The sequence below is a fragment of the Oreochromis aureus genome, linkage group 9 (genome assembly GCF_013358895.1).
Source record: "Oreochromis aureus strain Israel breed Guangdong linkage group 9, ZZ_aureus, whole genome shotgun sequence".
In the NCBI taxonomy this organism is placed as follows: Eukaryota; Metazoa; Chordata; class Actinopteri; order Cichliformes; family Cichlidae; genus Oreochromis; species Oreochromis aureus.
This window is the reverse complement of record NC_052950.1, coordinates 15,758,919-15,781,387: the sequence shown is the minus strand read 5'-3', so window position 1 is coordinate 15,781,387 and position 22,469 is coordinate 15,758,919. Positions and strand designations below refer to the sequence as shown.

Below are 22,469 nucleotides of genomic sequence, written 5' to 3'. Positions count from 1 at the left end.
GTTCGGAAAAACTTCCAATAAAAATGTTTGTTCCTGTTGTTCCTGCAGAATTTAATGTTTAATAGTGACGTCTACTTGACACTTTTAGTTCTCATTTTCGAAATATTGTAGGTTCTCTTTCTCTCTCATTGTATGTAACTTTTAATTTTGCGTCTATCTTTTTTATTTCATTTTATTTTTATTATTTAGTTTTAGTTGAGTAAAATATTACACGAAATACAATCACGTGACGGTTGTTATGGTCCTTTCCCTGCCGTAAAACTCGAACCTCTGTAGGGAAGTAAAACTGTTATGACAGGAGCCAGAAGTGTCGTTGGCGCATGCGTTAGCAGGTTAAGCTAGCCATTTGTCTCCCAGGTTTAAACTGTCGTATGATCAACACCCTGAGATGTAGCGTTTCCCTCCTGGTTTCTTGTGTTATATTAGACATACACAGTGAATTAGAAACCTTTGTGTACTGGCGAACATATACTGGACGCGAGAGAACACAGCGGAGCAAAGATTTATGTTTTAATCTGTGGGGAAACCATTTTATGATTGTCAATGCAATTGACCCATAAGGATATTGTCGTCTCGCTAGCTTAACTGAGCTAGCTAAACGATACTCTCCGTGTCGTGGATGGGTTCACGGTACAAATTAGTCGAATAACAGACGGTGACCGGTGCTTAGCGAGCAACATGGATACTGCTGAAGAAGGTAAATTTAAAAAAAAATGCCACTAGTAGCTTCTTTCTCATCAATAGCTAGCATTAGCTTCACAAGTGCATCACCTCGCCGACCGCTGAGCTGGCCTGCTAATGCTTAAACTTAGCTGGCTGGATGTAGCCTGTCAGTGGACTGTGAAGTAAAGTTAGGTTAGGAAGACGGGAGAAAACGGTGTTTTAAAGCACACGATGTTAGCATGTGGGGATAGTGCAGTAAGTAGCGGGGAGCGTAGAAAGGACCAGAATTTACCAGTGATGTCATCAGTTTCCTGCTGTGTGCTCTGTTTACATAAGCCACGCTGCTGGTGCAAATATTTTTTTAAAATGTTGCTTTTAACTAAATATCCTCTATTACTGTGCATATATATGACACCACACACACACCCTGTGACACTTGCTCTCGCGTCTGTTTTGCTAACCCTTGGCGAAGAGGATCAGATATTCATTAAAATTGAAACTGTTGTGTGTTTTTGTTTGTGTATAGCGGATATTTGTCGTGTGTGCCGCTCTGAGGGGACCCCAGACAAACCCCTGTACCACCCTTGTGTCTGCACTGGCAGTATCAAGTTCATCCACCAGGAATGGTAATTGTGTCAGGCTGTCTCTTCCTCTTTCTGTCAGCTTTCATTGTGACCTTGTGAAGAAGTAGTTCTCAGATCCTCCCAAGGAAAACTTTCTCTTTTTTATGTTAAACATTTAAAAGAAAAAAAAAATCATACAAACAGCACGGTAACCATGGTGTAACTAATTAGACTCAGAATGTTCACATATGCTGCTTTAGTTACTGCAAGACAGTCATTTATTCTTACCTTTCCGATAACTTCTCTAGCCAAGGATGTCAAACATAAGGCCCGGGCCCCAGAATTGACCTGGCAAAGACTCTAATCTGGCCCACTAAAAGGCTTCGGAAAATTGATTGAGTGCATAACTGGGACTTACTGTTGGAATTGCCCTTCTTTTCTTCATATAAAGACGTCTCAGGGTTTAAATGTGTACTTAAATGTTTTCACATTGATAGAAACGGGAGTTTCACTGGTTTGGCCCACTTAAAGTGCACTGTATGTGGCCCATGGTGTAAAATGATTTTGACATCTCTGTTTTAAGCTAGGAAGTCTCCTGATTCACAACGTAAACAAGCAGTTGTGAAAGCTTCATTCAACCCAGTGTTGCTAAATCGATGTATTGCACATGATATAGCATTGTGTTTTCAACATTTTGTTCTTGTGTCATTATTCTGTATTGCTGGCCAATATTCAGTGTTGCTCAATTTATTTTTAACATCATAGTCTTAATTAAATCTAAAACGTGGATGTGTGTTTATACGGGTGTTATGCTGATTAGATTACAGATAAACAGTTTTCAAAAGGCAGTTTTGTAATCAGATCATTCCAATATGGTGCACATATTTGCCCTTGATTTGAAAGTCAAAGTAATCTGGAAAATGAAATTCCCTTAGTTCCCTTTCAGTCGATTCACTCGGTACAACACATAAGTATGGGATATCACGCCCTCGCGTGTCCTGGCTGAAGAAACCTTTATTCACGCCTTTAAGGCAGATGACGTGTGATGACACGCGCACGGCCCCGCCTGCACATATAGCCGCTGTCATCACGGTCATCCCTCAGTTCTTACGCTCTTCACCTCGCTGAGAACACCTCTGCTGAGTTGGGCTAGCTAGCTGCTGCTAGTTAGCTCCGTTGTCTGCCGACTTGAACTTAGCTTAACTGCCCCTGTTGGTGTTAGCCTCCACCGCCCAGTTGGTGTGTAGGCTGCCCGCGGAGCGCTAATTTCAAGTTTTTCCTGTGCAGCGTTTTCGCTTTGCGTTTTGGAATGGACTCCAAACCGAAGCGAGCAAAGCAGAAATCTTCTGTTCGCCCCTGTCCTCAGGGATGCGGTTTCTGTTTGCACGACAGCGACCAGCACGATGCCTGCCCTGTCTGCCTGGGGATTGTCCACGCTAGGAGAGCGTTGACGGAGCCCAAGCCTGTGCGTTTTGTCGCCAGCCCGCGCCGACCCTGGAAAGACGGGTGACGCCAGGAAAAAGTGCTGGGGACGCCGGCTGTCGCACGGCATGACCCTTTCCTTTCCGAGTCTGGAGCCCGGCGTCGTCCGAGTCCCAAGACGAGGATTTCCCGGTCGATGTCCCCGCAATTAGCTGGGCTGACCACATGGAATATGTTGACGGGTTAGCCGATGACGAGCCGAACCATGCAGGAGCGCTGACGGGCTTCAGCCTGGGTTGAAGCCCGCCAGCGCCCCCAGGAAGACGATGACGTGCTGGACATCGGCCTGGACATCCTTGGTTTGTCGGAGGATGAGCAGGAGAGCTCATTGTCGGCCCAATGTGCCGCCGCTGCCGCGCCCGGTCGGCCACGATGACACCTCTCTTTTCTCCCTGTTTCGCCGTGCTGCTGAGAAGCTGCAGGTGGACTGGTCCTCTCCTCCGCCAGCTCAGAAGACGCCGCGGTTCGCGGGTTTTTCCTCCCACCGGAGCCCGCAACGGCCAAAAACTGCCTTCCCATGTTCCCAGACTTTCTCTGCGAGCTAACAGCATCATGGGACAAACCTCTGTCTACCCGCGTCACTGTGCCCGGCTATGGACAGTACATGGATTTGGACGGCGCCGAGGGGCTGGCTTAGCTAACCCACCCCCTATGGAGCCGTCTCTGGCTGCTTATCTGGCCCCGTCCCATAACCATGGTGTCGGCGGCCCCGCAACTCTGCCGCCCAAGCACTGCAGATTCTCTGCTTCGCAGCTGGAGAAGATTTATCGGGCTCAGGCCGGCACTGCTCGCGCCATGAGCTCCGCCACCATGCTCCAGGCGTGCCAGGCAATGTGCCTGGCGGAGCTCGGATCGCTGGTTCCTGATGACAGCCCGCTGGCACCTCTTCTTAACGAGGTCAGAGTCGCCACAGATTACATCCTCCGTGCGTCTCGCTGTGCAGCGCTCTCCCTGGGCAGAGGGATGGCTTCGACAGTAGTGGCGCAGAGGCACCTGTGGCTGACCCTCTCTGACGTCCCGGATAGGGACAGAGCTGTATATCTGGACGCACCAGTGTCTGCGGCTGGGTTATTCGGACATTCACTTGAAGCCATTCAGGCTAGATTCGATCTGAGGAAGAAGCAGACGGAAGCTCTGCGCGACATCATCCCCAGACGTCAGCCGAAGCCCAAGCCCGCAGCTAGCTCTCACAGGCCCGCCGCTCCTCTGCCGACTGGCAAGAGACCGGCGCCCACTGCTGAAGTGGGTGCGCCGCCAGCGAGAGCACATCCTCCGGCCAGAGCTCCAGGCCGACTGGCCATGGGTTACCGGTTGCAGTTCCGGGTCAAGCCGCCTCGTTTCCAGGGAGTCGTAAACACGACTGTCAACACCGAGGCGGCCATGATACTCAGAGAGGAAATAAAGGCGCTATTGCGGAAAAGAGCAATACGAGTGGTCCCCGCTTCGGAGACAGACAAAGGTTGGTACAGCCGCTATTTTGTTGTTCGAAAAGAGGGGAGGGCTTCGTCCATCCTCGACCTGCGAGTCTTGAACACGTATTCACGTGCGTACAGGTTCAAGATGCTAACACTCAGACAGCTCTTGAATGCAGTCGGCCCGGGAGATTGGTTTGCGACAATCGATCTAACAGATGCTTATTTTCATGTGGCTATACACCCGAAACACAGGCAGTTTCTGAGGTTTGCATTCGAGGGCGTAGCCTACGAATACCTAGTGCTGCCGTTCGGGCTGTCGCCGCCTCCTCGCACCTTTACGAAATGTGTCAAGCAGCGCTAGCGCCCCTCAGAGAGAGAGGCATCCGCATCTTAGCCTACCTAGACGACTGGGCTCTCGTAGCTTGCTCCAGAGAGCAGGCGGAGACACAGCTGTCACTGGTTCTGTCACACATTCAGACACTGGGGTTCTCTGTGAACTTTCAAAAGAGCTCGCTAATCCCGAGTCAGCAGATTTCTTTCCTCGGTTTGGAAATATGCTCGCTTTCCAGCCGCCAAGACGTTTTGTCGGAGCACAGAGTGGCCGCGCTTCATCGCTGCCTCGCTCAGTTTCAGCTGGGACGCAGACTGCGTTTCCAGACGATATTACGCTTGTTGGGCATGATGGCATCTATGATCGCCATAGTGCCACTTGGACTGTTAAAAATGAGCGTTTCAACGCTGGACTCTCTCTCACCGCCTGTGTGCATCGCGTCACCTCCGGAGGAGGCTGCCGGTAACGCGTCTTGCATGCTAGCTCTCCGTCCTTGAGGGAGCCCAGGCTGCTGCATCAGGGCTCTCGGATTGGGAGGTGTTGTTTCGCAAGGTGGTGTCCACAGATGCTTCCCTAAGAGGGTGGGGAGCGCTGTGCGAGGGTGCATCAGTGAGAGGGATCTGGTCCGCAGCTCAGCGCCAGCTGCACATCAACCACTTAGAGCTGTTAGCAGTGTTCTTAGCTCTAAAGCATTTCCGTCCAGTCCTGGAGGGCCAGCATGTCTTAGTCAGGACGGACAATTCAACAGTGGTGTCTTACATAAACAGGCAGGAGGAACACGCTCTCTTCCCCTGTTGAAGCTGTCTCGCTCTCTGCTGTTATGGTGCAGTGTTCATTTTCTGTCTCTGAGAGCCACCCATGTCCCGGCCACCTGAACCTGGGGCCGGACCTTCTCTCCAGGGGGGCCCTCTGGTGAGAGAATGGAGGTTACACCCTTTAATAGTGGCTCAGATTTGGGATCTATTTGGCAAGGCGCAAATAGATCTTTTTGCTTCCAGGGTAAATACTCACTGCCCCTGTTCTTCTCCATAATCGACCACGATGCACCCTTGGGCTTGGACGCGCTTAGCGCACCAATGGCCAGACGTGCTCCTGTAGGCATTTCCCCAGTGGAAATGATATCTCCAGTTCTAGAGAGAGTGCGTCGGCATTCCTCTCTCTGATTCTAGTGGCCCCTTGGTGGCCCACAAGGTCGTGGTATGCAGAGATAATCAGCCTGCTAGCAGCGAGTCCTTGGCAGCTTCCTCTCTGCAGGGATCTCTCTCTCAGGCGGGAGGAGAAGTGTTTCATCCGCGCCCAGATCTGTGGCGCCTTCATGCTTACCTGCTGAGAGGCTAAACTTGATTGCTAAGGGTTTGCCACCCAGTGTGATAGCGACAATCCAGAGCGCTAGGGCCTCATCTACTAGAGGCTTGTACGCTTACAAATGGCGAGCCTTCGAGCAATGGTGCCAGGACCGCCACACTCTCCCATTTCAGTGCTCTATTGTGGATGTTTTGACATTCCTGCAGGAGCTGCTGGATAAGGGCCTTTCATTTTCGACAATTAAGGTTTATTTAGCAGCTATATCTGCTTGTCATATTGGCTTTGACGGGTGACACCAGGTGCACATCCCCCGCCATACGTTTTCTGAAAGGGGTTCGCCGGCTGAGACCCGTGCTTAAGTCCAGTGTCCCTGCTTGGGACTTGTCTTTGGTGCTGGAGGCCCTTTGTAGCCCCCCGCTTGAACCCATCGAGTCTGTGGATATGAAATTTCTTTCATATAAGACTGCATTATTTCTCGCTTTGGCTTCGCAAAGCGAGTGGGTGACCTTCATGCGCTGTCCGTGCATCCCGCCTGCACACAGTTTTCTCCTGATGGCCACAAGGTCGTATTGCGTCCAAATGCTGCCTATTTTCCCAAGGTCATGCCTGCATCTTATAGCTCAATGGAGTTTGAGTTGCTGAGCTTTTGCTACCCTCCTTTTGCATCTGAGGAGCAGAGGAGGATGCATTCTCTTTGTCCAGTGCGTGTGCTACGCACCTACATTGAGCGCACTCAGAATGTGCGTTTATGTGACCAGCTGTTTGTCTGCTTCGCCAATCCAAATAGAGGTAGAGCTCTGTCCAAACAGAGGCTGTCCCACTGGATTATAGAAGCTATCTCACTGGCATACGGCACCAGAGGTCTTGCTTTGCCCCACACGGGTGAGAGCTCATTCCACCAGGGGATGGCAACCTCATGGGCTCTTTTAAAGGGTGCCTGTAGCTGATATTTGTGCGGCAGCTAGTTGGGCATCACCGCACACTTTTGTGCAGTTTTATCGGTTGACGTTACAGCCCCTTCGGTGGCTCATACTGTCCTTTCTGCTGGGTCTACCACTCACTAAGGAAGTGGTGGCCCGATTCGGTTCGGTGGCTGCTCTGTGGGCGTGTATATATGTCCCATACTTATGTGTTGTACCGAGTGAATCGACTGAAAGGGAACGAATAGTTATGTCTATAACTTCTGTTCCCTGAAGGAGAGGAACGAGGTACAACACAAGGTGGCCCCACTGAGCAGTTTGGCTCGGTGAAGAGCGGCTATCGAACTGAGGGATGACCGTGATGACAGCGGCTATATGTGCAGGGCGGGCCGCGGCGCGTGTCATCACACGTCATCTGCCTTAAAGGCGTGAATAAAGGTTTCTTCAGCCAGGACACGCGAGGGCGTGATATCCCATACTTATGTGTTGTACCTCGTTCCTCTCCTTCAGGGAACAGAAGTTATAGACATAACTATTCGTTTAAGTTCTGTTTGTTAAGAACTTCCTGAAGCACAGGTTAGGTCCTATCTGCAGTGGTAACAATATAGTTTAGCATTATACCAGATTACTCGCCCTAGGTTAGAATTTGCATTGTGAAAATTAAAGATGAAGGTATTTTGAAGTTTGTGAGTGTGTAGAAGAGCAAAGCAAAGACCAGACCTGGATTTTTTTCGGTTTTTGAAAGTTTTGCTTGGATAATATAGTTCTATCCAGTGTAAACGCGTGTTAATCTTAATGTTGTTGTACTGTAGGAATTGACTGATGGTAACTCCCTTTCATGACCCACATTGATATGTTACATTTCAGTGTCCCAATAAGCTGGAATGGTGTTATTATAGATAACATACTATGCTATACAAACACAGATCGTTGTTAACTAGATAGTGTGGATTTTACAGTGAAAATTTTTTTATTACCCCTCAGCTGTAAAAGACTGATATTGTCAGTCTACAGTCTACAGATACTGAAGTATATTAATACTGGATATTGTTATTGTAAGAGCGCGGGTGGTGTGAACACATAATGAGGCGACATAGGAGCTTGAAATTGATACCTTAGATGTATTTACTAAAAAAAAATGCAAGATTTCAACCACAAAGTCAAAGGTCAAGTTTTCTGAAAATCACCTTCAAAGTCATTTTATATTTGCATCTATTAAAAATCCTGGATGAGTTTAAATCTCGGTGACCATGATCTCAAGCTCAGAGTAAGTTTTCTGAAAATGTTGTGGATGTGATAACTTGAGACCAAAGCAATGTAGGATTTTGAAATTGATACCAGGTGTGTCTATAAGGAGTATGAGGGGTAGCATTGGGGGTTGCCAGTATTTTAAATGTTACAAATCTCACAGTGTCAGATTCAGTAGTCCCAGCTGCACCTACATTTTCATTGCATCATATTGGTGGCACTGTTACTTACTAGTTTAGCCATGGCAGTGGTATCATTAAAAGGTTATGTTGGGTCAACACTTCAGACCTTTGGAAGTGTCTGCACTTGGACTGTTCTTTAAATCTGCAACGTTGCAATCGTTTCTATTGGCAATTGAATTTATTTAACTTAATCCAAATATCTCAAACTGACCAAATCTGAAGATGCCAATTAATAAACATATTTTGTATATTTTGTATGGGTTACTTAAGACTTGAAATGTTTTAAATAGGATTTTGAAAGGACTTACTAAAAAACAAAACTAGAATAGCGCTGAAGCACCACGAAAATGACATTTGGAACCAAAAAGTGGCAAGATTTACACTAGGCATTTCAGGCCCTGAAGGTTAAATAATACACATTCTCACAGTGAGAAATATGTATTATATTGGGACACACATAATTCATTGGATGTTTAAAATGTAACACATGAATATGTGTATGAAGCTGTTTTTCAATCCAGTCGTTATTCATGTGCTCAAAATGTGAAAATAGAGCACAAATATTACATTGTTTTCATCAATTTTCTTCATTCTTTAAATGTCATTTTACAGTTTGGTCCAGTGGCTGAAGCACAGCAGGAAGGAGTACTGTGAATTATGCAAGCACAGATTTGCTTTCACACCAAGTAAGTCCTTGTGACATTAACAGATAATCCATTTAAATGCATTTTGTAGCCGCAAGCCTCCAATTTAGCCTTACAGAGGGGGCCATATAAATTGTTTATTAGTTTTCATTAGTTGGTGCTGTTTTCATTTAGTGTTACAGAATAATCTAAATAACTGCTATTAGCGAAAAAAGAAAATGACCAAGCACAAAAGATAATTTGACTCTGGTTCACTCTTTCCCATCTGTCCTCTTCAGTCTACTCCCCAGACATGCCCTCACGTCTGCCCATCCAGGACATTTGTGCCGGCCTGCTTACCAGTGTGGGCACTGCCATTCGCTACTGGTTCCATTACACACTGGTGGCCTTTGCATGGCTTGGTGTTGTTCCTCTCACCGCATGTAAGTATCCACAGACATGAATAGAAGGAGAAATTATCTTTAAAACCTCTTAAAAAGAAAAAAATGTCCAACTTGTATCAGTTATTTATGAAATCATATTTTTATTTTAACTTTTAGAAGTACTGTTATTTTAGTGTTGATGACCAACTTATTTAATAGATTTGGGAGCAAATATTCTTTATATGGTGACCCTCTAAATGTTTTTCCTCATCTGCTGTATGTGGAAATGTGTGTGCACTTACACACATTTACAAATTTTCCCTTTCTGTGGTGTTTAATACAGTCAAAGTAACATATAAGGTGTTCATGTTAGCTAATGTTAAAGAGCATTATAGGTTTAGTGCCACTACACATTAAGAAAGTGTGTTCTTTGTTCCAAAACATGTAAATCCCTCTCAGTACTTAATGTAAAACTGTAAGCCTGAACTATACAAATTTTCATACAATAGAAACGGGTAGATTTTAAATATGTTTTTTTTCCCCAGGTCGCATCTATAAGTGTCTTTTTACCGGCTCTGTGAGCTCTCTTTTGACACTGCCGCTGGACATGCTCTCTACGTGAGTGATAATGCTTTTTTTCATCAACTGTAGCACGAAGTATGCAAAACCTGATAGAGATCAAGATTGTCAGCTTGTTTATTTTCTTTACTGGACAGTAGATGAGTAACAAAGGATCATTCCAGTCTTTTTTTAATTGAATGTGTGGTATTGTTTGTATTCCTACAGGGAGAACCTGCTTGCAGATTGTCTACAGGGTTGCTTTGTGGTTACCTGCACCCTGTGTGCATTTATTAGTCTGGTATGGCTCAGAGAACAGATAGTCCACGGTGGAGCCCCCCAGTGGTTAGAGCAGCACCAGCCACCACAGCCCAATGCTGCTGGACAAGCCGATGAGGTACTTTGCTGGACTGATTACTAAATTAGATTCTTAAATGGATGGTATAATTGTGTTTCTTTGAGGTTTAACATGACACAGTAAAAAAATCTGATTTAAGTAATTGACTTAACTGCAAATTAAAAACATGAGCTATTTAAATGCTAACCAGAATAACATGCTGCATGCACCTTACACATTTATGACAATGTGCGTGATTTCCATACCACATCCTGCTGTAGCAACTGAATCTCCTGCTAATTATCCAACTCATAATCAACTTTAATTATAGTGGTGGAACAGATCATTGAAAGTAAATAGAAGGCAAATAAGTAAATGTATTTACTGTGTTTTGGGTGGGTTTTTTTTTTTTTTAAACCATTAGCTGTAAAAGGTTGATGGGATATTGTCGTCACCCTGTTGTCTCATGTGGGTGAGTGTTTTGGAAACCCAAGTTTGTGATTACAATAAGTCGAGTACTAGACGACATAGGATTTGGAAATCCATATCACAAGTGCAGCTACTGAAAATCTCAACCTCAACGTCAGGGGTCAGGTTTTTAAAAAAATTTGTGAATCCGATAACTGGACAAGAAAGTGAACTAGCATTTTCAAATACCCTACCTTAGATGCATCCACTAAAAACCTCAGGATGAATTTGAATCCTGGTGTAAAGGTCAGAGGTCAAGTTATCTGAATATCCTGGGAATGCAGCAAGTTGAGAACAAGGAGACGTAGGATTTTGAAATTCAAACCATAGGTGCAAATATAAAAATGTCCAGTCCAGTGACCTTGAACTCAAGGTCAGAGGTCAAGATTTTTTTGAGAATCACCTAGAATTGTCAAATTTGTATGATGGGTACATTTACTAGTAGGCTGAGGGGTAGCACTGCCAGCTGCTAGTATTTTTATTTTCCTACAGTTACACACACTGTGGTTGATTGTGTTATAGATAATTAATATACTAGACAACATATCGTGATTTCATTACATGGTAAGTTACTCTGTTTATTGAAGTTATGCACCTTGTTCTCTCTCCCTCAGGCACAAGCTGCAGGTCAGGCAGCAGCTGGTGATCCCCCTGCGGCCCAACCAGCACCTGCTGATCCTCTAGCCCAGAATGAGGCAGAGCCCGAGCCTCCTGACGTCCCCCAAGAGCAAGGCGATGATCCAGAGCTGGAAGAGGAGGCAGCAGCTGCTGAAGATGCAGACCCCAACAATGGTGCACAAGGTGGGACTTTATTATTTCTTTACTTAAGATGTATGCAATTTTTTTCAGCTAATTAAAATAATATATGTTGCAAAAAGTGATTCTTTTTTAAGGTAGATTTTGCTGTCATATACATCAGTTCTTAAGTTGTAAAGTTTCATGAATGCAAAATAAAAAATAATTTCAAAAAAGAAAATAGAAATCCTCTCTGACAGCCAAACAACCAAAAGCATGTTTACTGGAGTAAGAGGTTTTTGCATTTTTCAAACAGCAGGTTTATGGAAATAGCACTAAACAAACCCAAGAGCAGGAGCACTGCCATTACAGCATACAAATGGGTCCCAAAGTGGCCTCATTTGTTTGACGGTTTGCCAAAGCATCACAGTTGATTTGGGAACAATATAACATTATGTCCAATTTTTGCCCCATAGCCTTGAAATCACACTCATTTGTTAAGCTTTGTTAATGGACTGATTTTTGCATCAAGCTAAGCAGAAAACCCTGAAAATAAATTGCTATTGTATTATACATTACTCTAGCTGTTGGCTGTCACTACAGCTAAATAAATTGCACAGAAAAGCCTGACAGTAGCACAATGTTCATGTCAAACTAACAGATTTTCCCAGAACAACATCAATAATGTAACAATAACTGTTTCAGCAGAGCGGGGAAAACATTACCTTTCGTTTACTGTTTGCAACAAAAGCAGGACAACAAGAAAAAATGTACCACCGCAGAATGATTTGCCTGAATAAACACCTGATTTTGTTATTCTGTGACTATGTCTGACATGCAGGGAGATAAACTGATTGTTTTTTTTATATCGATTATGTTTCAAGTTGATGACTGTTTTTTTTATTAGTCTACAACGCGTTTTATGTCTTTATCTGTCTGTGTAGATGACATGAATTGGAATGCTTTGGAGTGGGACAGAGCAGCAGAGGAGCTCACCTGGGAAAGGGTAACTCCTGCATAACATTCACAATCTCCAGGCACCTATTTATTAGTTCCCAGCTGTTGTCTGTCTCTTTTCATATTTAAACACCAACTATTTCAATTTTCCAAACAGATGCTTGGCCTGGATGGTTCACTGGTATTTTTGGTAAGTCATAATCTAAATAAATCTCTCTAAATAAATCTTACCTTCTGAAACTCAAGTAAAGACTGGTGTCTTTGTCTTGTAGGAGCACGTGTTTTGGGTGGTGTCTCTCAACACACTGTTCATCCTGGTCTTTGGTAGGTAAACTGAAACAATGATGTAGCATAACCATGATCATAATAGTCCTTTTTCTGACATCAAAATGAATCCACCGTATAACTAATACAGTAATAAAAATGTCTTCTTTTTTTCCCTTTCATTTAGCATTTTGTCCGTACCACATTGGCCACTTCTCTGTTGTTGGTCTTGGCTTCGAAGAATATGTGAGAAAATGCTTCAGTCACTTTATAATGAAATTGCATGTTCCTTAATAATATCTTGAATTTACTGATTATAACTTTTTTTTTTGGTTTTTTTAGGTCCAGGCTTCTCATTTTGAGGGCTTAATCACAACAATCGTTGGCTACATACTGCTAGCAATGACTCTCATCCTGTGTCATGTATCCTTCCATCTAAGTTCATAAAAAGGCCTGATGGTGCCTAATCCAAACCTAATCTATCAGTCTGGTGCATGCAGGCTGTAAAAAAAAAAAAATTATGAGAAAGGGAACATGAGGTAATTCAGTTAGGTCTGTGCAAATAAGAATATATGTGCAGTATTGATCCTTAATGGCTGTTTTAGGGACTGGCTGCTCTGGTCAGTTTCCAGCGCTCCCGTCGTCTCCTTGGAGTCTGCTACATTGTTGTCAAGGTAACATTGAGTGCATTTTTTTTTCTTTGTGTTAGTCATGTTGACGCTGGCCTTGGTGGAAGTACTCAGGCGTTTTCACTCTCTTAGTATCTATGGTTTTGTTTGCAATCATACAATAAAGATAGCTCTAGCCATTGAATAGTTCCCTGGATTGTAAGAACACACAAGTGCAGAACTTATGTATTAAGTCTTTCATGTATCACTACTTGTCACAGAGGTTTTTTAGTCTTATTTTGTGTTTACATTTAATGTTGACTGATACTGACAGCAGCCTTTTCTATCCTTACAGGTCTCTCTGCTGGTTGTTGTGGAGATAGGTGTTTTTCCATTGATCTGTGGATGGTGGCTTGACATCTGCTCTTTAGTAAGAGACAAATGCTTTTCATCATGTTTTCACTACATCTCTGTTGCTCTTGGACTTTTTGTTTTAATTAAACTGGTTGAGTATTTTAGCTTGGGGGTCCATACTCTAATTTTATAGTTAGAAGAAAACTTGCGCATTTATATCTAAAAGCGCTCTCCGAGCACCAGTGATAGAATATCTCTTGTTCCCTGTGAAATTTCAGTGAATACTCCTATTTTATTCCATGTTCATACATTTTGCCAAATGAGAGGGGTGGCTCATACCCCACAGAGGCTCTGTCACAACACCTTTGAAGTGGCTTTCAGCAGGCCTGCTCACCACACAGACAAAGCCAGATGCTTTAGCTCACCCAGTTCATACATTCATCAGCGCACACAAAGACAGAGAACAGACTGGTTTGGAGGACTGGAGAGTGTACCAAACGCCTCTATGCTGTGGCTGTCACTCTCTTTGTCAGAGAGTTTGTTTGTGCTAACACTTACTGGAACAAAGTCTCTCTCTACCACAACATTGGCTTGCATAGTACTTATCCAAATCGTTACACGGCAGTTGATATATATATTTTTTTCCTGATCCTGTTTTCCAAAGCCAGACAACCTTCCTCACAACAGGTGGCGCAGCTTACACAGCAGAAGGGAACCATGTCTCATCTGCTCTGCAGCTGTTCGCCTATGAAACAAATTAATTGGCCCAAAAATGGCCGGTGTGGTGTAAGCAGCTCTTATCGCTTTGCAGTCAAAAGCAGAAAGTTTCACACTTTGTATTTACAAGCAAATTTGGTTTCCGTTTCAATGCAGATAAACTGCATTGAAACGGAAACCAAATTGTCCTATGTTAGCCTAAAATGTAAACATTATGGTTCAGTGCAAACATATAAAAATCTTTCTTAGCTTTATATAGCAGAGGGTGAATCCTTTAAAGTATTTACATTCAGAAAAACATGAAGTTTAGAGCAGCTTTTCGGCATAAACATGTGATCAAAGCATCATCTTAGACCCTGCTTTTATTTGATTTATCCTGCAGGAGATGTTTGACGCCTCGCTGAAAGACAGAGAAATGAGTTTCAAATCAGCACCTGGTACTACCATGTTCCTGCACTGGCTGGTGGGAATGGTCTATGTCTTCTACTTTGCATCATTCATCCTCCTGCTGAGAGAGGTAAGAAAAACAGACTCTCCAATGCAGTCAGTTAGGGGGGAAAAGGACTGATTGATTTTTCAGATGATAGTAAAGAGGAAAAAAGTCTTCGGTGCTCTAAATCATCCCACCTTCTGCCTCCATTAGGTGCTGAGACCTGGAGTGCTCTGGTTTCTGAGGAACCTCAATGATCCAGATTTTAACCCAGTGCAGGAGATGATTCACTTGCCCATCTACAGACACCTGCGGCGGTTCATCCTGTCTGTGGTTGTGTTCGGCTCAATTGTCTTGCTCATGCTGTGGCTTCCCATCAAGCTCATTAAACTGTTGCTGCCCACCTTCCTTCCCTACAATGTCATGCTCTATAGGTACGCAGTGTACATAATAAAGATATAGTTTACTTATTAATAAACTGTGTGAAACCTGCTGGCCTTTCTGAAATGATCTGAGAAACCACTTCCTGTTCATACCAAAATGGAAGTATCACCACATGTGAAAAAGCAAGATTTGCTGTTACAAATCCACTTGAGTTTATGCTGTTTGACACTTAAAATAATAGAAAATGTTTAGTCTGGTGTTTGTTAGATAAATGTCTGTTTCTTTGTCACTTCTTTCCTCTCAGTGACGCTCCTGTCAGTGAGCTGTCTTTGGAGCTGTTACTGCTTCAGGTTGTGCTTCCAGCTCTACTGGAGCAGGGACACACTCGCCAGTGGCTCAAAGGCCTGGTCAGAGCCTGGACAGTCAGCGCAGGATATTTACTGTAAGCCAAGTTTGAATACACATCCAGGAAATGATATTTCCTTATATACTGACTGTCTGTAACTGTGTCACCACTTTGTGTTGTCTCCAGAGACCTCCACTCCTACCTCCTTGGCGAACAAGAGGACAATGAAGCCAACCAGCCTGTGAACAACAACAACAATAACAACCCTCCACATGCTCATCACAACAACAATAACAACCCTGCACCGGCTGTTGGTGAAGGGCTACATGCAGCCCATCAGGCCATCCTGCAGCAAGGGGGACCAGTGGGTTTCCAGCCCTACCACCGACCTCTTCGCTTCCCTTTAAGGGTGAGAAGAGCTTTTCTCATATGTCTTTAAGGAGTGCACTTTACAGATAGATGTGTAGGGAAGACCAGGATACTGTGGTTCTGAAACTAAACAGCTTTTAGAGATACGAGTGGACAGCCATCTTTGACTGTGTCTTTGAGTGTAGTCTGTAGTGCTCTAGCATGTCTTTTAGTTTCACTGACAAAGTTGACTGACGTCCAGGTTTCTTCTCATGCATGAATGTGATATAATAATTGAAGGGCTCTTTGTGACTTTCCAGTGGGTTTTTTCCCCAGATTTGTGGTGTTTGTGCAGTTTCAGTGACCACAATAATGCAGAACTATTGCCAGCTGCCAAAGCATCTGTTTTTTTCCTTGCTCTTATTTGTATCGCACGCACAGACATGTACATTTGAAATAAAGAAAAAAGGTTCTCTTTAACACTGGAACCCTGAGAGGTTGTTAGTTTTCATCAAATGATTCAAATTATAAGTAAGATTTGACAAAGCAAGTATGCAACATAAATGTTTAGGGGTTTTATTAGTTTTACATATGGTTTATAGTATTTCATTAAGGGTCATAGTCCTCGACGCTTTAGAACAAACATAGAGGCTATTTTTACAGATAAAACAAGTCTTAAAATAAAGATGTAAGTGTCTCCTGTAATTTGTGGTTTCTGAGTCAAATTTAGAAATCAGCCAACGCCCTAGCAATCACTCACTGCCCATCTGAGCCTGCACGACTCTGTTATTATGATCCTCATCTTCATGTTAAACACCCTAATCTCTGAGATCCTGTTTATACTAGCCTTACATTATGCAACAGGAGTCTGTAAAATAGAGCTTTGACTTTGCAGCATGTCCCATCTTGTAACTTTTAAACTGAAATGTGTCCCCTTTCCCCCCCCAGATTGTGCTGCTTATAGCATTCATGTGCATCACTCTGCTGGTGGCTAGTTTGGTGTGCTTAACCCTACCAGGTGAGATGTGGTACTTTTCATATACACAAACACATAATTTAGATCAACTGTACTACATTTAAACACATCAAGTCTTTTTACGTGCAAACATATATATATATATATATATAAAATATAGAGTTGAAAATGCTGTGGTCAACTTTTTTCCCACTGTTTTGTGTTTTTTTTTGTTTGTTTGTTTTTACAGTATTCACTGGCCGCTGGCTGATGTCCTTCTGGACAGGAAATTCCAAAATCCATGAGCTGTACACAGCAGCATGTGGTCTGTATGTCTGCTGGCTTTCTATCCGCGGGGTCACTGTCCTGCTGGCGTGGATGCCACAGGGACGCACTGTTATCGTACACAAAGTCCAGGAGTGGACACTCATGGTGAGCATCAGTGAGCTGACTGGGTTGTTGGCAAACTTTGAAGTTGGGTAGCAGAGTGTTGTGCTAATTGGTTGCTCCCTTTCCAGCTTTGACACTGTGTTTTTGTTAAATGGGTGGTAACTGAGAATGAGCTCTCATTAGCTGTTATCCTAAATTACCAACTTGTTAATTGAAGTAGCATTCCAAGAATTTTGTATCATCAAAGCAGATTAACCTTTATAGTGCCGTATGTGTTTCCTTATCTGGAAGTGGCATCTCTTAATGATTTTTTTTTTCTCAATACCCTGATTTGTTTCTGTAGATCCTTAAGACCCTTGTTGTGGCTCTGCTGGTCGCTGGAGTCATTCCTTTGCTACTGGGCCTGCTGTTTGAGTTAGTCATTGTGGCTCCGCTCAGGGTACCCTTAGACCAAACACCCCTTTTCTATCCCTGGCAGGTAGGATTGTATGCATTTGTGTTTCTTTTCCCTAACGGGATCTTGGAGGCTACTAAATAGTGCTTAAGGAGTTCTTACATTTATGTTCATCCATTGAATTTGTGTGCAGGATTGGGCTCTCGGGGTACTTCATGCCAAAATTATTGCTGCCATCACTCTCATGGGCCCTCAGTGGTGGCTGAAGACTGTTATTGAGCAGGTTGGTACTGGACACAAACTCTTGTTTTGCTCCTTTAATCACCAAATATCCAACTGATACACTGTAAACATTTTACAGACTATCAGACTCTTTGCTACATAACTTTGAAAGGGTTTTATTCTGTTGACTCACGGTGTGTAGTTTGCTAGTCTGTTTCTTGGAGATGAATTAAATTAGCTGTTAGTACAGTATAACATGTGAACTCTTTCTCTCTAGGTTTATGCAAATGGAATTCGCAACATTGATCTCCAGTTCATCATCCGTAAACTGGCAGCTCCTGTCATTTCAGTCCTGCTGTTGTCTTTATGTGTGCCATATGTGATTGCTGCCGGGGTGGTACCGGCTGTAGGTGAGTATCTCTCTGCATGTGGATCTTAAGGCGTCACTTGTAGACTTTCCTAACCAAACTAAGACTTTTTCATTTACAATATACAGCACATTACAGTCTCAGTGCCAAAAGAAATGGAAAAAGAAAAGAAATGGAAATTGTTTTAAAGGATGAAATTATAACCTCCGCACACTGTCTCGCTTACCATTATTTTCTAAAATCACAACATTTCCGTCCAACTGACCTTCATCAGTTACAAAAAACGATGTGTACAGTCGTGGCCAAAGGTTTTGAGAATGACACGTATAGTAGTTTTCACAAAGTTTGCTGCTTCAGTGTTTTTAGATCTTTGTGTCAGTTGTTTCTGTGATGTATTGAAGTATAATTACAAGCACTTTATAAGTTTCAAAGGCTTTTATTGACAATTACATCACGTTTATGCAAAGAGTCAATATTTGTAGTGTTGGCCCTTCTTTTTCAAGACCTCTGCAATTCGCCCTGGCATGCTGTCAATTAACTTCTGGGCCAAATCCCGATGATAGCAACCCAGTTGCTGTTGGAGGATGTTTTGGTTTTTGGCAAAATTGTGAGTGAGTCCACTCCCTTGAATGAGAAGCAGCCCCACAGATGAATGGTCTCAGGATGCTTTACTGTTGGCATGAGACAGGACTGATGGTAGCCTCACTTTTTTTTTCTCCAGACAATCCTTTTTCCAGATGTATATTTTGCAGAATATCAGTCTGTCCCTGATGGGTTTTTTGTTTTGTTTTGGGGGGTTTTTGGAGAGAAGTGGCTTCTTTGCTGCCCTTCTTGACACCAGGCCATCTTCCAAAAGTCTTCACCTCACTGTGCGTGCAGACTTGCACTCACACTTAACTGCTGCCATTCCTGAGCAAGCTCTGCACTGGTTGCACTCTGATCCCGCAGCTGAATCATCTTTAGGAGACGGTCCTGGTGCTTGCTGGACTTTCTTGGGCGCCCTGAAGCCTTCTTCACAACAATTGAACCCCTTTCCTTGAAGTTCTTAATGATCCAATAAACGGATGATTTAGGTTCAATCTTAATAGCAACAACATCCTTGCCCGTGAAGCCCTTTTTATGCAACACAATGATGGCTGCACTGTTTTTTTGTTGTTTTGTTTTTGCAGGTAACCATGGTTAACAGGAAGAACAATGATTTCAAGCATCACCCTCCTTTTAACACATCCAGTCTGCTATTCTAACTCAGTAGGCAAGACATAAAGATCTCAAGTTTTGTGCTCATCAGCATTCTCACCTGAGTTAACTAGAAGATTGAAATGATCTCTGCAGGGTCTTTTATGACAGCAATGAAATGGGTTTTTTGGGATTAAGTTCGTTTTCATGGAAAAGAAAGACTTTTCATAACATTCTGGAGTATATGCAAACTGCTATCATAAAAACTGAAGCAGCAAACTTTGTGAAAACCAATATTTGTGTCATTCTCAAAACCTTTGGCCACGACTGTACACAATCACTCACACACAATAATATGTTCTCTCCCATTCATCAGGTAGAATTCAGTCATCCAATCACAGAACACTTTACACATTTTTACACATGGATGCTATTAATTAGATAATGAAACTAATAAGTACACTGGTTTTGTAATAAAAAAAAATTTAAAAAGTGGCAGATTGTGACCTACCTTCTGATTTGTTTGGGCTCTGAATTGGTGATAAATCAGCCACTTGGACTTGTTATTGGAGATGTGCAGTCACTAGGTAATAATTCTAATATAGTTAACACCTGATTTAACATAACAGGTGTTCCCAAAATATCACCTTTCTCTCATCTTGATGGAGTTAATGATAGGAATAATGGGAACGCTTGAAAAATCATATAACTGAATACAATTATGCTTTGTTTTTGCAGGCGTTACCCCAGAGATGGAGATTCTAATGCAGAGGAGAATCTACCCCTTCCTCTTGATGGTGGTCTCACTTATCGGCATCCTCTCCTTTCAGATCCGACAGTTTAAACGTCTTTATGAACACATCAAGAACGACAAGTACGAAACTTTTAGTACTGATCACTCTGTGGAAAGCAGCATGTTTGTCTTATATCTCCCCCCCCCCCCCTTTCAAATGTATCATTCTGTGCATCATTATAAAAACAAACTGCAGATTAAATATAGGAGGTTAAACACATTGTTCAGATTTTTTGCTCTAGTTGGATATTTTGGGTTTATTGTTTCATACTGTGTGTGTCTGTGTGTGTAGGCTTCAAATTAGAGTTAAGTCCATAAAAATGAATAGTAATAATGTTGTAATAATCTGTCTTTGCAGGTACCTGGTCGGCCAGAGGCTTGTCAACTATGAACGCAAAGCTGGCAGAGGAAGCTCAATCCCACCCTCCAACCCTGTCGTAGAATAAATATTTGTGTCACACGATGCCATGTTTGGTTTTTTTGTTTTGTTTTTTTGAACCCATGACCCTGCGCACATCTCGTCCAGCCCATGGCCTGTCTTTTTGTTTTTTTTTATCCAGCTCAGCCCTCACTGTAATCTTTGAAATCACCTGTGATTATTGCTGGACTTAATGGGTGTTGTTCAGATTCATTTCATCAAAGTCAGGATGGGAAAACTTAGTGTAATAACTGGACAGCTGAGTAATCCCCTCAAACAAACAGAATAGGCAGGAGCATTAAAGTTTTCATTTGAAGTCCAACATCTGTATTGAGATTCATGCCTTGCTTTACAAAGTGCTGCCTGATTTAAATGTACATGTGTAAATACTTTGGAAGGAGACTTTGTCTTAAAGAACCGATGTGGATTAATGCAATGACCATTGTACATCTTAAAAGTGTATGTATAATTTATTAAATCAGAATGACAGTTTATTTTCTGTTGCATCTTTTCTCACGGCAGATCAGTGTCTGCGATTGATTAACATGTAGATCTGGGTTTTATCAGAGGTAGAGACTTTTCTAACTTGTTTAAAATAATGTATAAATTGCTTTGCTCAGACCTCAGTGATTAGATGAATTTAAAAACAAAAGCCATTGGACCTAATCTTAAGAGTATTCATACATTTTGTTGCTATGGAGCCATAAGAAGTATGCATTTATCCCATATAACTGGGCGTGTGTTTAATATGTGATTTGAGGTGGTGTGATTTTCTCATCCTTCGCTATGAGCGTGGAATTAAGTACAATTCCAAATTTTTCCTTTAGAACACCAGGAATCTCTTCATTTTTAAGTTCTGTGATGGTTTCCACCACATGCCCGTTCTCTTCTGTTGGAAATGTGGTGGTGATCAACCTGTGGCCAATGTAGGTGAGCCTCCCGTCAGGTCTGAGAACAGTGCAGAGGGACTTGCAGAAGAAGATGGAGCTGGGGGAGGTCTGGTGGTATTGGCACATCTTCTGGAAGTCCTCCAGACTCCGATGTTCAAGGGTGAACTTGTAGATCTCTTTCCAGTCTCCATCCACTCTGTTTTCTTCCTCTTGCCACTCCACAAAGTGCATCTCCAGGTCCTTCCTGATCCGGTACACTCGGTGGCCCTGCTCCTGGGGGTCTTCAATGTCCAGTGACAGCGGGACACTGAAACCGGGAACCCCGAACCCGACGTCACACAGCCATCGCCGGCCCTCAAGTTCAACCAGTAGGATGAAATGGTCGAAAGGTGGCCCGTAGCAACCCGTGAACCTGTTCTTCACCTGGCCTGAGAGTATAGTCACCTGGAAGCCCAGTTTGGTCAGCATCCAGCGAAAGAGGCTGTTGTTCTCATAGCAGAAGCCTCCTCGGCGATGGTTCACGATCTTGTCGTACAGAAGGGGGAGGTCGAGCTGGACTCGACCCCCGCTGTGCACCGTGAGGTCCTCAAACGGCACCGACAAGAGGTGGCAGGTGTGCAACCTCCGCAGCACCTCCAAGCTGGGTTCCGCGGGACCCGTAAACCCGATGCGAGCCAAATACTTCCCCAAGTCCATTTCCACGGAAGTCATTTTCGCTTCGGGTTATGGCGTTGCTATAAACTTGAACACATTTCCACTTTAAATTAAGCGCAGTAAAATACACCGAGGAGTTTAAAGCAGGTTTATTCCCGTGTTTCACTTTGTGTTTTTGTCCGGCTGTGAACAATATGGCGTATTCAAGGAAGTTCAAAGTACAATGCCTACTAAAAAAAACAACAACAAAAAAAAACTTACGAAAAACTTATTAAAATCCAACCTAAATAAAACTCACTGATTTTTATTTCAAAATGCATTTGAAAAAAACCCAATGGATCAGAAATGTGTTAGTGTTATGAAGCAAACTGCGAGTAAACGATAAAAAGATTTAATATGTTTTTTAAAAAGTATGTTTAGTATTTAGTATTTTCTAAGAATTACGGGTAAATAAATAGTATAATTACAATTAAACCGCTTGCCAACATATTCATCTTAAGCTCTATTTTTCTACATTATTTAAAATCCATAATTCTTTATACAGAGATACATTTGGACACGTAGACAGCAGGAAATATATCGATTTAG

At 43.1% G+C, this 22,469-nt stretch overlaps 2 protein-coding genes across 2 annotated transcripts; one reads left to right on the top strand and one right to left on the bottom strand.

Annotated features, from left to right (window-relative positions):
• The first annotated feature begins 287 nt into the window (after positions 1-287).
• On the top strand, positions 288-20,831 carry LOC116328248 (E3 ubiquitin-protein ligase MARCHF6). Its single transcript, XM_031749982.2, has 25 exons — positions 288-697; positions 1,190-1,289; positions 8,722-8,795; positions 9,032-9,175; positions 9,661-9,733; positions 9,902-10,070; positions 11,093-11,279; positions 12,158-12,219; positions 12,328-12,360; positions 12,443-12,494; positions 12,622-12,680; positions 12,777-12,857; positions 13,040-13,108; positions 13,398-13,472; positions 14,496-14,630; positions 14,757-14,977; positions 15,232-15,369; positions 15,460-15,682; positions 16,570-16,639; positions 16,827-17,008; positions 17,310-17,444; positions 17,554-17,643; positions 17,860-17,992; positions 19,865-20,000; positions 20,278-20,831. Exons 1-25 carry the CDS (start codon positions 679-681, stop codon positions 20,363-20,365), a joined length of 2,748 nt encoding a protein of 915 aa, XP_031605842.1. The 5' UTR covers positions 288-678; the 3' UTR covers positions 20,366-20,831.
• On the bottom strand, positions 20,465-22,136 carry LOC116328249 (arylamine N-acetyltransferase, pineal gland isozyme NAT-10-like). Its single transcript, XM_031749983.2, has one exon. It carries the CDS (start codon positions 21,936-21,938, stop codon positions 21,081-21,083), a length of 858 nt encoding a protein of 285 aa, XP_031605843.1. The 5' UTR covers positions 21,939-22,136; the 3' UTR covers positions 20,465-21,080.
• Positions 22,137-22,469: the final 333 nt, after the last annotated feature.